At 40.4% G+C, this 15027-nt stretch overlaps 1 protein-coding gene across 1 annotated transcript in view; it reads left to right on the plus strand.

The window, feature by feature from the left end:
- SLC26A5 (solute carrier family 26 member 5) overlaps nt 1–10942 on the plus strand; it is a 52226-nt gene extending 41284 nt beyond the window's left edge. Inside the window, exons 15-19 of the mRNA XM_069977851.1 lie at nt 2059–2151; nt 2257–2367; nt 5577–5798; nt 6669–6723; nt 7634–10942. Of these exons, the coding sequence (XP_069833952.1) occupies nt 2059–2151; nt 2257–2367; nt 5577–5798; nt 6669–6723; nt 7634–7809 (657 nt within the window). The 3' untranslated portion in view covers nt 7810–10942. The remainder of the gene's footprint in view (nt 1–2058; nt 2152–2256; nt 2368–5576; nt 5799–6668; nt 6724–7633) is intronic.
- Nucleotides 10943–15027: the final 4085 nt, after the last annotated feature.

The raw sequence follows: 15027 nt of genomic DNA on the forward strand, positions 1-15027 counted from the left end.
GCTGTGTATATACACAGCATTGATCTCTATGAGAGATCATTGCTGTGTATATACAAGCCCCCCAGGGGGGCTTCTAGTCCATGTAAAAAAAAAAGTAAAAAAGTGTTTTTATTAATAAAAAATCCCCTCCCCTAATAAAAGTCCAAATCACTCCCCTTTTCCCATTTTATAAATATAAATTAATAAATAAATAAATAAACATATTTAGTATCGCCGCGCGCGTAATCGCCCGAACTATTAATTAATCACATTCCTGATCTCGCACGGTAAACGGCGTAAGCGCAAAAAAATTCCAAAGTGCAAAATTGCGCATTTTTGGTCGCATCAAATCCAGAAAAAATGTAATAAAAAGCGATCAAAAAGTCGTATATGCGCAATCAAGGTACCGGTAGAAAGAACGCATCATGGCGCAAAAACTGACACCTCACACAGCCCCATAGACCAAAGGATAAAAGCGCTATAAGCCTGGGAATGGAGCGATTTTAAGTGACATATATTTGTTAACAATGGTTTGAATTTTTTACAGGCCATCAGATACAATATAAGTTATACATGTTATATACCATAGTAATCGTAACGACTTGAGGAACATGCATAACAAGTCAGTTTTACCCCAGGGCAAACGGCGTAAATGCAAATCTCCCCGAAATCAAAACAAATTCGTTTTTTTTTTCAATTTGACAGCGCAAATGATTTTTTTCCGGTTTCACAACATATTTTATGGAAAAATTATGCCTGTAATTGCAAAGTACAATTGGTTTCGCAAAAAATAAGCACTCATATAAGTCTCTAGGTGAAAAAATGCAAGCGCTATGGACTTTTAAACATAAAATGGAAAAAGCAAAAGCGCAAAAACGAAAATTGGCTTGGACCTTAAGGGGTTAAAGAGGTTTTCTAAAGGTTTAAAAAAAACAATGTACTCACAGCTGTTCCCACTGATTTCGCCTGCAGAAAGTCTTCCAATGAAGTTCTGTACTTTGAGGATGTAACATGACAGTGTCACATGCTCCATGTACGGGACATCATTGCAGCACATCCAGACAGGAAACACCAGAGTGGCAGCAAACTGAGGGGAGTCCAGGAGTTCTTCTATTTTTCATCCTGATCCCTGTCTATAGGCAGTTAAAAATATAAAATAAATTATGTACAGTACTAACCACAGGTACAGTTCATTTGATGAACTGAAGTCCTTTCCAGATTTGTTTTTGAAAATGCTCCTGGTGCTGTCTTTTGGGTGAAAAATAATCCTTTATTCTGCAGCAGCGGTTTCAAGGACGTGGGGACTAGAGCGCCCGTGCCCTAGGCCTGCAATGCCTCTTGGGTCTTTTTCTCTGCCCCTCCCATCCCCCAGCATGGCCCTGGTATAGATCTCTGCTGGACAATGCTGCTTACAACTTGTGAATGCTCACTGTCCATTCTAGACTTCTTGGGCTTCTTGTTCCAGGCTGGTGTGGTGTCATTGCACCTGCATCGCCTAGAATTGCTACAGCAGATGCGCACATAACTATGGTTGTACAGCAGAGATCTGGGGACATGTCTGTTCAAGCAAATTTTTATAAAGAGGGGGACCAAGTAAAATATATCTGAAAATTTCATAATCACCTGAATTTTGTTAATTTAAAAAAAAAATCAATTAGACTGTAAAGAATCACTCGTGCCACTGATTATCGCTGCCTTAAATGACTGACTTCTTCCAACATCTCTGGTGGCTGAAAATGAGTCTCCATTGCTCTGCGAACAATGACTGCCCTTGGTGGCTGCAACTACTTCGGTATCCTAGAGCAATTGCATAGTACATAGGGGGGGAAAAATGAGTAATTGCATTTTGTTTTTTAATACGTTTTTGTAAAAATAAAATATACATTGATAACTCCCAAAAAGTTAATAATAAGTAAAATCAAACTTCATGCTGTTAGTACCATCCCACCCACCATCACTACTATCCTTTTCTGTATTTAAACCTATTTTTGATTGTTTATTATAAACCATTAAATAAAATATCTAACACAAGATCTATATCTATATCTAGGTCTATAACTGAATATTTATGTTTTCTAGGTGAAAGAATACCCTGGTATAAAGATATTCCAGGCCAACACATCTTTGTACTTTGCCAACAGTGATCTCTATGTTTCTGCTCTTAGGAAAAAGGTATAATGTAACACACATAGATGGATTTTGCCTCCAGGAAATAGATCTGATACGTTTGATTACAAAAACACTGGTTTAATATAAATATTTTATTACTCTTTGTAGACTGGAATTGATCCTGGTGCAATACTGATTGCAAAGAAAAAGGCTCAGAAGAGACATGCCAAAGAAGTCAAGAAATCTACTAGAAATGAAAGAAGAGCAGTTTTAAAGCTTGTAAGTCACTGATGTACCTGCCTGGCTGAAGATTCATGCTGTACAAGTCAAGGATGTAGAATATTTATTGTGCTAAATATTTGAAGGAAGAATGTAACTGACCCTGTACAGTTAGTTTGTACCTAGCATGGTTACAGACACACTCAAGGATACAATAATATATAAGTGAGTTATTCTGAACAGGGGCCCCAATGCCAGCCAGACTGATAACAACAAATATATCAAATTGCTTTAGTATACTGTCTAGGACTGCAGGAACTAATAAGCCCTGTGAATAATTCTGGATCTTCAGAACGACCTGGTAGGAGAAAAAATGGTGAATATTCTCCTTTTTAAAATCTTGTCATCCCTGGCTCTAGCATTTTCTGCAGTTGAATTGATATATGTATTTTATAGTGGTTTGTCTGATTTCAGAGCACCAGTAGTAGCTGTAGCCACCGCTAGAGGAAGCTTAGGAGTTTACTGCATACTATTTTATTACCGCTTTTACTCATATATCATAATACAGTCAGGTAAGGTTGTGGCTCTGAGCAAAATTTTAAAGTGGGGCTGCAAATGGTGAAATATTTTACTAATAGCACAAGTCACATATGCTATAATAGGTCACTATACAAATACTAATCCCAGTAAATAGTTACATCATCCATTAGGTAAGTTGGTTAACCAGAAGGTAAGTAGATAACCCCAGGCGGTGATAAGTGTCATTTGCCTATGCCAGATGTCTAGCGCCCAACTATGTGCATATAGTTGAAAGTCTGGGGATCTGGGGCAAGTGCTTTGGACTTAACGATGTTAACCAATCCTGGAGGCACCAGGGTTCCAGTCCAAAACTCCCATACCCAGATACTTAGTTGCTTCTTGTTGCGCTTGCAAATTTTGGCTCCACCCACAGTGCTTATTCTGAACATAGTAGGCTGATACATTTATGGCAGATTTACAGATGATTTTTGTTGGGCTAGACAACTCCTTTAAAGAGTCACTGTCATATTTTAAAAATGTTAAAATCAATAGTACAGGCGATTTTAAGAAACTTTTGTAATTGGGTTTATTAACCAAATATGCCATTATCTGCATTCAAAAAGCCTTTTCCCAGGTCCCCCCCCTCCCTCCTCTTTTCCATTTACTGCCAAAAATCAGGAAATTGTGACTTGTTGCATCAGACACAACCCTGTCTGTTCTATAGAGAGGGGAGGGGGGGAGGAAGGAGGGAGGGAGTTAGCCGACAGCAGAAAGCAGATAACAGAGGATTAGAGCTGGGTGAACGCTGTAATCAGAGTTTAGAGAGGTCAGTGGTGACTGTCAGAGGAGATAAAGGGCGATGGATTTGTAGATTAACTCTTTGTTTGTCCTGTTTTGGTGTTTTATTTAGCTCTCTCCATAGGAGAACAAGGAAGACGGGGGGAGAGCTTCAAACTGCTTTTTCATGATAAAAATTCATTTTTCGGCTAATAAACACAATCACAAAGTTTCTTAAAATCGCCTGGACTATTGATTTCTGCAAAAAAAAATTCACAACAGTGACACTTTAAGCTCCTGTAATGGTGACTGGAATTCAGAAAATAGAGCTCCGGCCACAATGAAAATCTATGATCAGAATTTAAAGGACAACTCTGGCGCTTAGTAAAAAAAAAAAAACTGTTACAAACACAGTTTTCATAGTTACCATTCCTCCTAAGTCCGTCTCTGTTTGAATTTCCCGCCGTTCATGGACCCCATGAGCTCAGGTCTGCATCTTCATTTCTTCTTTACTTCCTGGTTTAGGCTTCCCATGATGCACTTTGGCTCCTGTGACGTCCAAGTCCCGCCCCTCTTGAAAGTACCTATCCCTCCAATCATTTCCCCTGGTGCACTAAACACTGTCCTCTCTCTCTATTCTATCATGCCCAAAAACACAGGGTCTCAGCCTACACAGCGGCTGCACACACATACTTTTACATTGCAATGTGAGAGTCAGGGCTGTAGGGCCGGGGGAGAGAGGAGGGAGGCGGGTCCCCTGTAGCTGATAAGATGCAGAGGAAAGAGAAGCAGATAGGAAGACTCCTTCACTTACTAACTCCTCTCTGCTGGGTTTTAGAGGGGGAGGGGGGCCCGTGTAGCTGACAGCTTGCTGGGAGACAGTCACGAAGGGGAAAGGGGTCCCGCGCGCTCTATCTTCAGAATGGCCGGTCAGCTGACGGAGCGCTCAGAGTGTGGCCTGTCAGCTGACCGGCCATTCTGAAGATAGAGCGCGCGGGACCCGGGGATGAAGACAGCGCAGAGAAGAAGCCCTGACAGGTAATGTATGATGCTGCAAGGGCTGCAAGGACATCGGTAACGATGTCCTTGCAGCTTTCGCTCAACAATCATCGGGCCATGGAATAGGCCCAGTAAACGAGCGGCGATCTAGCAGATCGCCGCTCGTTTACATCGTTGATCGGGCCCTCCTCGGCCCATGGAATAGGACCCTATGGCTGAGGGAGAGAGGAGAGGGGAGGGGGGTCCCTTTAGTTTTTTATGTGCTAGAAAAAGTCAGCGACCAGACAGTAAAGAAAAGCAGAAGAAATTATTTACTGACAGCAAGCAGCCTTTTCTGTTGCTGCACAATGTCAGATGGCTTGCAGCTTGTTCAGCCAAATGGAGCTGAGCAAGCTGAGTCATCGGACAAGGCAGGAGAGGGAGGCTGGACTAACAGGACTTAGACCAGCCCTCCTCTTGATGACAACATCGTCACAAGACGGCACTGACAGACGAGCCAGGGGTCGACAGTAATTAGGTATGTATGAGTTTCCTACCCTTCTGGGAAGGGGGGTCAAGGGGGAGAAGAAAGGGAAGCAGGGCAGATAGGTGATTGAAGCACATTACAAATTTATATACCTTTGTAATGTGTTTCAATAAATGGAAAAAAAATTTTTTTTTACCAGAGTTGTTCTTTAAGAACCAAGATGCTGTGGTGAGACCTTGTGAAAAGAGCTGGCTTAACAGCGATGTGAAAGCCTGCAATTGTGCAAGATCAGGGCAAGCTTCTTTTTGTTTTGTTTTTTAGTCATTTAGATCGGGGGTCAACCCCTTTAGCCTCATAATGAAATACAATGACTTTGTAGGACGACATAAAACAGCTTTGTGCTAATATGCTATTTTTTTTTTTGTGCTAATATGCTATTTGATAAACCAGTTTGTTCTTTGTCAGTATTGGCCACATCACTATAATACATGTGTTTTTTGTTTTTCAGACTAATGACGTGGAAATGGCTGTGAAACATGAACTGATGAATGATGATCCAATCACAGAGTCGGGAAATGTGAAAAATGGATCAGCAGATGGAAACCTGCATAATTCACCTTGTGAAGAGTTAGAGTATTTTATGAATCCAGTCATCACCACCCATTCAGTCATTTTGGACTTCACACCTGTGAACTTTATAGATTCAGTTGGAGTGAAAACACTAAAATCTGTGAGTTGTCAATCACCTTATTGAACTCTGAAATGAATGGGAGCTAAGCTGCAGTAGCCCTAAGCCACCATTACACAATGAACAGTGCACGGCTTTCAGTGCATGTGCTGAAGCCACAGCTTGACCGAACAGCTGCTTAGCAAGGGTGCTAGGTGTCTGTACCCTGCTCATCAGACACAATGGCTTTTTCCAGGGGATAGGCCACAAAACAATCTAAATCCTTTTTTTTTTTTTTTAACAAGCTACTAACTTTTTTTCCCCTCCTTTTTCAACCTGTTCGTCTTTCTTCATGCCATGTGATTGAATTGTGACTACTGTTTTCGAACATTCTTTCCGCCTAGACCAGTGCTGTCAAACCTGCGGCCCTCCAACTGCTGCAAAGTTACAATTCCTATCATGCCTCAACAGCCAAAGCTTGACCAGCTTTGACCAGTTGACCTTGGCTGTTCAGGCATGATGGGAATTGTGATGTTGCAGTTTCTGGAAGGCCGCAGGTTTAATACCTGTTGTCTAAACCAAAAGTAAGTTTCTACTACTTGTTCTGGTTGATACAAGTTATTGTAGTCAGCTTTAAAATACCACACTGCGTCTCCCACAATGTCATGGCTTCATGGGATATGTAGGTTTCAGATCTCAGGTAGAATAATAGGGATATCAAACAGGCAAAAAAGCTCTGAAATGGGTAATGCAAAAGGATTAATTTACGTCAGTTTACATACATATAAATTCAGCATCTTGCTTTAAGTAAGGTGACAAATGGATTAGAGTAAATACTATCATAATGTTTTTATTGGCTGGCTAGAGTCCTGGCTGACATGACAGGCTTACTACTTTTAATATTATACTCATTTTGCTCCTGTTGTTCTACAGATAATCAAAGAATACAAAGAAATTGGTGTTGATATTTTCCTGTCTGGGTGTAATGGTAAGTCATAAATGATGCTCTAGAAAATATTCATTCACTAGTAGTACTAATGGTAATTCTATTATGGTGTACCATCACTGTGTGACTGCATTTGTAGCTTATATGCACTTTTTTGGGTTTAGCTATAGTTATTTATATGTATGGGTACCTTTTGCATGTGTACTACTTAATAAGGTACTTCGTCAGAGACCCCTTTTTCAGCGACGCCAGGGGAGGTGGTGGGTGAAATCAATAACATCCACTTACTAGGTGAAATGTGAGCAGCAGTGCTGAAGCCGGGTAGGTGAGTGGATGTTGTTTTCACCCACCCCCTCCCCAGTCATTGATGAAAAAGGGGTCCCAGATAGAGTACCCCTTTAAAGATTATTTCTACTCAAAGTAGGTTTTTGAATGAAGGCAGCTATGTTTTTGTCTAATCCTGGATAAACTCCCTTCAAAAACTGGGTATTACCAGTTGGGCTCATATTAGGGACATGCCCGCAGCTGGTAACACCCGCTATTTAGTCATACATTACTAGTAAAGGGTCATTTACACGTCCATAGAAGTCTGTCCATACAAAGATGGTGTCCTGCAGATTAGGCATAATTAAGTATGATGTTGGGAGCTCCTAAACAGTTTAAACGTATGGACGGAATTCTACGGCCATGTGAAAGACCTCTTAGGGTAACAGAGAAACAGCACAACACCTGATGCTCTGTGACCTAATGACTCTCACAGGTATTGTCATTTCCCTTGGCTTATACTGGCCAGAAGTTGTGCTGCACAGTCTAATTATACAATTAGATTTTAGTTCTGTCCCTATAAATGTATTCTTTTTTGCATGAAATGTAAAGTATGCAGAAGAAAATAGACATCGGTTTTGTAACCTGATAATATAATGTGCATTTCTGTTTGTTTTTTTTTACACAGGGCTGGTTGTGCAAGATTTGACCAGGTTGAATTTCTTTGACCAATCAACAAGAAAGGATATTCTGTTCCACAGTATTCATGATGCTGTGATCCACTGCAGGTTTAAAGCATCCTCATTGGCTCTCGCCTCCTCTGAAGAGCAAATCCTCAGCTCAGATACACAAAGCCAGATCTGATATTTCCTTTCAAAAAGGAGAATGGTGCAATAAACTTTTTAGATATTTCCTCAGATTTTCAACCACACATGCAGAAATGGGGTAGTATTTAGAACCCCCCTTCCCCCTCTACTCATTATAGCACTTTGAGCCGCTCAGCTTCCTAGGAAGGTCTGATCCCACTGGCTTAAACTATGACTTTATACACAAAATAAGTGTGTAAGATTAGAGGTTCTGTAGGATATATTATTTCATTTTAAATGCTTTAATCTGTGCATAGGCATTCATGTGGAAATCGCCTTGTTCTTGCTTTATAATTATTCTTATAAAGCATATGTCCCATTTGTAAGGTTCTGTACAGTGCCTCTGGTACTACATGGGAATCAAGGGCTTTAGAGAAAGGGGAAACAATGGAAGTTGCAGAAATACCTTTATTCACTGCTGCCTTTATAAAATAGCACCAGCTCTTTTAAGAGTTTAGACCAGTATAAGAGCTGAGACCAGTATAATTAAATCAAAATTTATTTATTTTTTTGACACATTGTTCAGTTACTGCTAGATGTTAAAACATATTTACCCCAAACAGGGTAAATATTTTTAACAATGGTGTAACTCAAGTCTCTGTTCAAACTGGTATTGTGGCCTATATTTTCACAGAGGCAATGAGGGATCTGATGTGATCTGTGTTTTTAACTTCCTGATTAATTGATTCTATTTCTTATGTCAGGTTTCCGGTAGCTATTTAACACATAGAACATCATGTTATGCTATTCTGGCCACATGATGAATGGACATTTGAAAGTTGAGGGTCCTCCTACATGTAAAGATACATTTGTAGAACTGAGTCTCAATCAATGATATAGCAAGTTAATCCCATTTAAAAGACATGTTTATTTGTGTGTATTTCGAGGTTTTTTTTTCTAGAATTTTGATCAATCTATCTTTCCCCCTTTCTTACTGTTTCCTCTGCTAATGTCTAGCAGGTACGTGTTTACAGAGTGCTGAAAATAAGCTGACAGTTGTTGTTGTTTTTTTTTCCTCTGTCATGTAATAACCAGTCAATTACAAGGAAGTTGTAATGATTTTATTGGACACGTGACTGTTACTATATGAAGCGTTGTTTTGAAAGCTGCCTCATCCATACCACAATGTTCTTTTTTTTTAATAAAAAATCACATCAAACGCAGCACACACAGACACAACCTGAGAACTCCATTACAATAATGAAGTTACCGGATTGTGAAAGGACAATATGGTAGGAAACATTATGACCATATTTATTGGGCACTGCTAGTGCCTTCACAAGCGTAATGATGATGATTGGTTCCCTTTTAAGGGATTATTTGCATTGCACTTGCTTAAAAGAAAGTTCTCTTGCCACCAGCAGGTTCGATCAACTGTATAAGGTGTATGGCGGCCTCCCTAACCCTGGAGGGTCGGCTGTGCTGGATTTCTGCCACCCAAATCTTTTATTCTGAAAGAAATTAGCTGATGTCAGAAATTTCTTGCTTTGTCTATGGGGAGGTCTTGAAAGAATACGGTCGGCCAAATGACAATTATTAAAGATGTATAGCAGCCTTAAAGGGGTGGTGTCATAAAGCAAATAAGGTAAAATCAGATGTGTATCACATACATATATGTAAAGGACAACAAATGCTGTTTTTAGTAAAGTAATGTACATTGCTTTATTTATGTTCTCCCCATGGACATGTTCACTTCTTTGTTTCTTCTCTGAACTGTGACCCTGCTGCTGCCATGCCACAGTGCAGACACTTTCCCACGATCCCCCTTGCTTTCATATGAAGTGAAAACCAACTGCCAGTACTAATGGGGGACCGATCGGGAAACGTCAGTTGAACTGAGCATGATTGGCCCAACCTAGGCTTGGCTCATACTGGGTTTTCCCATCTGTTTGTTTCTGTACATTTCATTTTAACTAAAAGAAAAATGTTGTCAACCATATTTTTGTATTCATAAAAATCATCCCCATCAGTGTCAATGGAAGATGGATTCTGCAGTATGCCGTACAGCAATATGCTTTTTTGTTTTCTTTTAACTTACATGTTACTTTTTTTAAAACTTTGTGACACAACCCCTTAAAGTAGATCACAAATTTCCTCCTAGCTTGGGCCATCTGTTATCTTTCAGAAACCTTAGCAGTTCTTGTTCAGTTTCTCTGTAGTACCAACACAGGGGCAATAAAGCATTACACTGTGTTGGTTTAAAAGTGTGTTGTCTTGGTAAAGCAAAACAGGTCCTCCAATGTGATAGATCCTTATTGTTACTGTTTTTTTCAAGATACAAGAATCCTGAATAGGGGACTCTATGTTTTTACCTAATAGGGTATAAGAGAGGTCAATATACTAATTATTTAGTTTTTGTTTGTATAAACAAAATGACTTTATTGCTATCCCATTACCTGTCCATAAAATGTGTTTTAATCTAAATTTGTGTAGCTCAGATTAGAATTAACCAAGTAACATGCTCAGCTTGGTAGTAAAGAATAGAGGCACCATTTCTGAGTAGTAGTCACTGCTGGACGCAGGCTTCCTTGTAAGGGTGCCTTCACACACACCGGATCTGCAGAAGATTTGATGGTGCAGATTTCATGCTGTGTTCAGTTATTTAGATCAGATCCGCTGTGATACGGTGTGTGTAAAGCTGCCCTGAAAGAAGTATGGGCTGGGGTATGTAAGTGCAAAAATATCTATCAGCCTAAGAATTAAAGTAAAACTATTGGCAGGTTACAAGTATTTAACTGGCTGATACCTCCCTATAGTGCATGGGGCACTGAGAATGAAGGCAAGTTTTTTTTACCTTCATCCTCTCCACAGTTTCCAAGATATTCAGAGTTTAATCCTTATGCAAATAGGTTGTTTTGGTGCACAGGGAGGGGGGTTAATTTATACGTTGAGTAGCAGCAATAAGGAGCGACAACGTTGATGGCAGCAGAGAGCCCTGTGTCACCCCTTACTGCTGCAGCTCACCATGAGGTAACAATTTTATTAAAATTGCTAATATACAGAAACAAAACATGCCTTAAAACCGTGTGACTGTGACTTTTCTCACCAAAACCAGGCATTTTACATGTTCATGTTGTAGCTTTGAAAATATGATTTTATTAACTTGGTTAAAAATAATGTGGGAACAAAAAAAAAAACCACACACTTATAGGCTGGGTTCACACTACGTATATTTCAGTCAGTATTGTGGTTCTCATATTGCAACCAAAACCAGGAGTGGATTAAAAACACAGAAAGGCTCTGGTCACACAATGTTGAAATTGAGTGGATGGCCGCCATATAACAGTAAATAACTGCCATTAGTTCAATACAACAGCCGTTGTTTTAAAATAACAGCAAATATTTGCCATTAAATGGCGGCCATCCACTCAATTTCAACATTGTGTGAACAGATCCTTTCTGTGTTTTTAACCCACTCCTGGTTTTGGTTGCAATATGAGGACCACAATACTGACTGAAATATACGTAGTGTGAACCCAGCCATAAGCTGTATGTGTTGTTACAAGGGGATTCAACTTGTAAATGCTGTTTGTTACTACTGAGTATATGGTTTGTTACAGAGCAGTTGTAATTGAAGTTTGTGTGTGAACCAAATTTAGATAGTCAGCATTATGGGGAAAGTGCTTTTATTGTAAAAATACAAATGAAGATGATTGATTTATGATGTACTATGAATATATATATTTTTTGATTGTTTAGGTTACTTTTCATGTATATATTAGGTTTGTGTTAGTTCTTTGTGCTCTAGTGCAGGACTTCTCAAACTGTGAGGTGGGCCTCACCAGTGAGGCGCCCCCTAGTTGTTGGCGAGGCCCAGCTGAGGAGTCAGTATTCACAAAAGTGACTATAAGCTGCACAGTTCTTTCCCTAAATGCAAAAATCTCTGGTTAAGGAACATTATTGACTCATTTTGTGCTTATTTAATGTTATACAGAGGTTAGGAGACAAATGAAGGGTAAATCTTTGCATGGACTTCTATCACAGATGGTGAGGCCCAGCATCTTCTTGGTCAGTCTGGTGAGGCCCAGGCATTATTTAGTCTATTAGGTGAGGCTCCAATAGAAAAAGTTTGAGAAGCGCTGCTCTAGTGTATCCCACAAACGGGGTTGTCCAGGATCTTACCTTTTCTTGTTCCCTGGCAATCCACTTTATTCCGCCGTCCACCGAAGGAACTGACATGTAAATTCTTTCAACGGATGGCGGAATCGGTCCGGCCATAGATTGATGTCTGTGGCACGGGCGGAGATGCGCGCTGCTGTGAGCAGCTACGAGCAACATAACCCACTGGAACTTCTCCACGCAGATTCCGTAGTGTGAACCTGCCCTAAAACTACAATGTCACAATGAGGAAATCAAGGTTGTGGATGTAGATTTCTGCTGTGGATTAGTTAAAAAAAATGGTGTGTTTGTCTCTAAAAAATCTGCTCATAGTAAACAAGCCTAAAATTTGATTTTATATGTTAAAAGGATTCACTAAAACATAGATTCATGATGCAAAAATATATAGAGGTGATTAGAACCCAAGATTGACTTTAATAATGATATTTAAGAAAATATAAAATTTATTTTTACATTTGTTTCATTCCTGGAAATTGTGTCTGTAGACTGTACATTATCAATGCAATGCAAATATTCTGAGGGTCATCCTGGAAAGAGAGTGGTTCCTTTAGTTTGTGCTGCTAGTTGGTAATACTGAAGTTTGTCAATAAATTTTTCTTTCTGTTGAAGGTTATTTATTTAAGGGATTGTCCAAGCTTACAAAAACATGGCTGCTTTCTTCCAGAAACAGCAGCACTCTTGTCCTCAGTTTGGGTGTGGTTTTGGAGTTTCATTCCATTGTAGTAAATGGAACTGAAGTGTAATGCCACACATAGCGTGGGGACAGGTGTGGTACTTTGTTTGCAAGAAAGTAGCTTTCCTTTTTCAATAATGGATAATCCCTCTAAGCTAGCCACTTATGGCTGTGATTTTTAGAGTGTACCTGTTATTAAACAAACTTTTGACATTTTTCTTAATATTTGGGGTCTGAGTGTTTAAGTAACTGTACTATCAGGCCCAGGCTGAAGCACTGGAGGCGGGCTGACCTACCCCCAGTGGGAGCAAACCCCTGCCCCTCTATGACACTACTCCATTAGAATCAATTGAGCCCTGTCATAGGTTCCTCCCACTGGGAGTGGGTTGGCCCGCCTCTAGTGCTTCAGTCCGGGCCTGATGGTACAGTCACTTTAAACCCTGACCAATCAGACACAGCACTGAGAGGAGCACTTGGCAGCTTTTTATACTGAGACCTGGACAGCCCCATAGACTTACATTATAAGTCCATCCAAGTCAGAGCTAGGAGGCAGTGCTAAGCGACTAATAAAACACTGTATATGTCTCTATGACATATCAAAAGTGGTTTTTAATGACAGGTATACAATAATCCTCATCATTGGTCTTTCGTGATTAGTAAAATAGCTGCTTTCATGCTGAACACGGTACCATACCTGCCTACTGGTTGTATGTGGTATTGCAGCTCAGCCTCACATGCTATTGATGCTAAGCTACAAAACACAGTCCAAGACCGATGTACCACAGTTGTGTGAGTTTAGCAGCCTTCATCATTCTGGACAACCATTTTAACTAAAAAGAGCCATGTATCTGTAGCAGTGTGTTATGTCTATTGAGAGCCAAGCATTACATCATTAGTTTATCTGTTTTAAAGGGAACCTGTCACCCCCCGTGCCGGGGTGACAGGCCCCGACCCCCTGTTAGAGCCCCTTATACTCGCCTTATCCCGCCGGGTCCCGCTTCTGGAGGTGGTCGGGTGACGGAGATCTCAGCCACTGCAGCCCGGCGCGCACTCTGAGAGATGAGTCCAACGCTCATAGAGAATGACGGAGCGCTGGACTCTCCTGTCATTCTCTATGGGTGTTGGACTCATCTCTCAGCGCGCGCGCCGGGCTGCAGCGGCTGAGATCTCCGTCACCCGACCACCTCCAGAAGCGGGACCCGGCGGCATTAGGTGAGTATAGGGGGCTCTATCTAACGGGGGGTCGGGAGCCTGTCACCCCGGCATGGGGGGTGACAGGTTCCCTTTAAAGTGTTGTCTGGGCAATTTTTTATATATAAATATGCTAATTAGATAGCATAGAAAATAAGAAAACAGTATATTTGCCCAGACTGGCAGACTGTTTGTAGACCATCCAATCTCTGCCGTAATTCTTTTCTTCAGTATTTCTGTGCAGACAGAATATGCCCACTCAGTAATTACAATATTTCTGCTGTCAGTGCTGAGTGGGCATTTCCTGTCTGCATTGCCCATTAAGAGAAGTATTGAAGAGGGTTGCACAGAGACTGGGAAGTTGGACTTGTAAGTACACCTCTTATTTTCTATGCAGCATATTATAATGTAAATAATGCCAGGACAACCCCTTTAAAGGATGCCTGTTTCAAAAAATGCCATGTCACCACACACCACGACACCTCTTAGTAAAGATTGCAGGACCTGCAACTGTTGCAGGGCTTGCGTAGAAATCTACACCTGCTTTACGAGAGCGGAGCTTGTGGCTGGTGTACCCCACGGAAAAGGTGTATTCATGATAAATGTGCCCCCTTTGTCTATCTATAAGATTGTTTACTATAGATTAAGAAAGGATTTTCATGATCTAACAGCTAAGTATCCACTACTCAGCAAAACTGCCAAATATTTGCACTTTAAGGCTAATGTTCACACAATGTAAAAATATGGATAAATAAAAACTGTGTACTTATTTTTATATTGTGTGAGCATAGCCTAAAGATAATTTATGTTTTGTTCAAAAATTGTTCATTTTGCATGTATGCTTGGTGCTTGCAGCTGTGGTAACTTTACAATCCCATTTACTGCAGTGGTGGTCTAGTAAAATTCACATTGCTGTTAAAAAATCAAAGTTTTAAAGGGATGCTGCATTGTTGTGTGCAACAAGAAATATTGCCTGGCTGGTTTCACACTGCATTAAGCAATTTCCAGCCAAATTCATTTATTTACAGGTCCTGGTACACGCATTTAAAGGGGTTATCCAGTGCTGCAAAAACTTGGCCACTTTTGCACTGCTCTTGTCTCCAGATTGGGTGGGATTTGAAACTCTGTTCCATTGAAGTAAATGAAGCATAATTGCAAACCACACCTGAACTGGAGACAAGAGTGGTGCAAAGGTGGCCATGTTTTGTAGTGCTGGATAACCCCTTTAATGGA

This window comes from Dendropsophus ebraccatus, chromosome 1 (genome assembly GCF_027789765.1).
Source record: "Dendropsophus ebraccatus isolate aDenEbr1 chromosome 1, aDenEbr1.pat, whole genome shotgun sequence".
Classification (NCBI taxonomy): domain Eukaryota; kingdom Metazoa; phylum Chordata; class Amphibia; order Anura; family Hylidae; genus Dendropsophus; species Dendropsophus ebraccatus.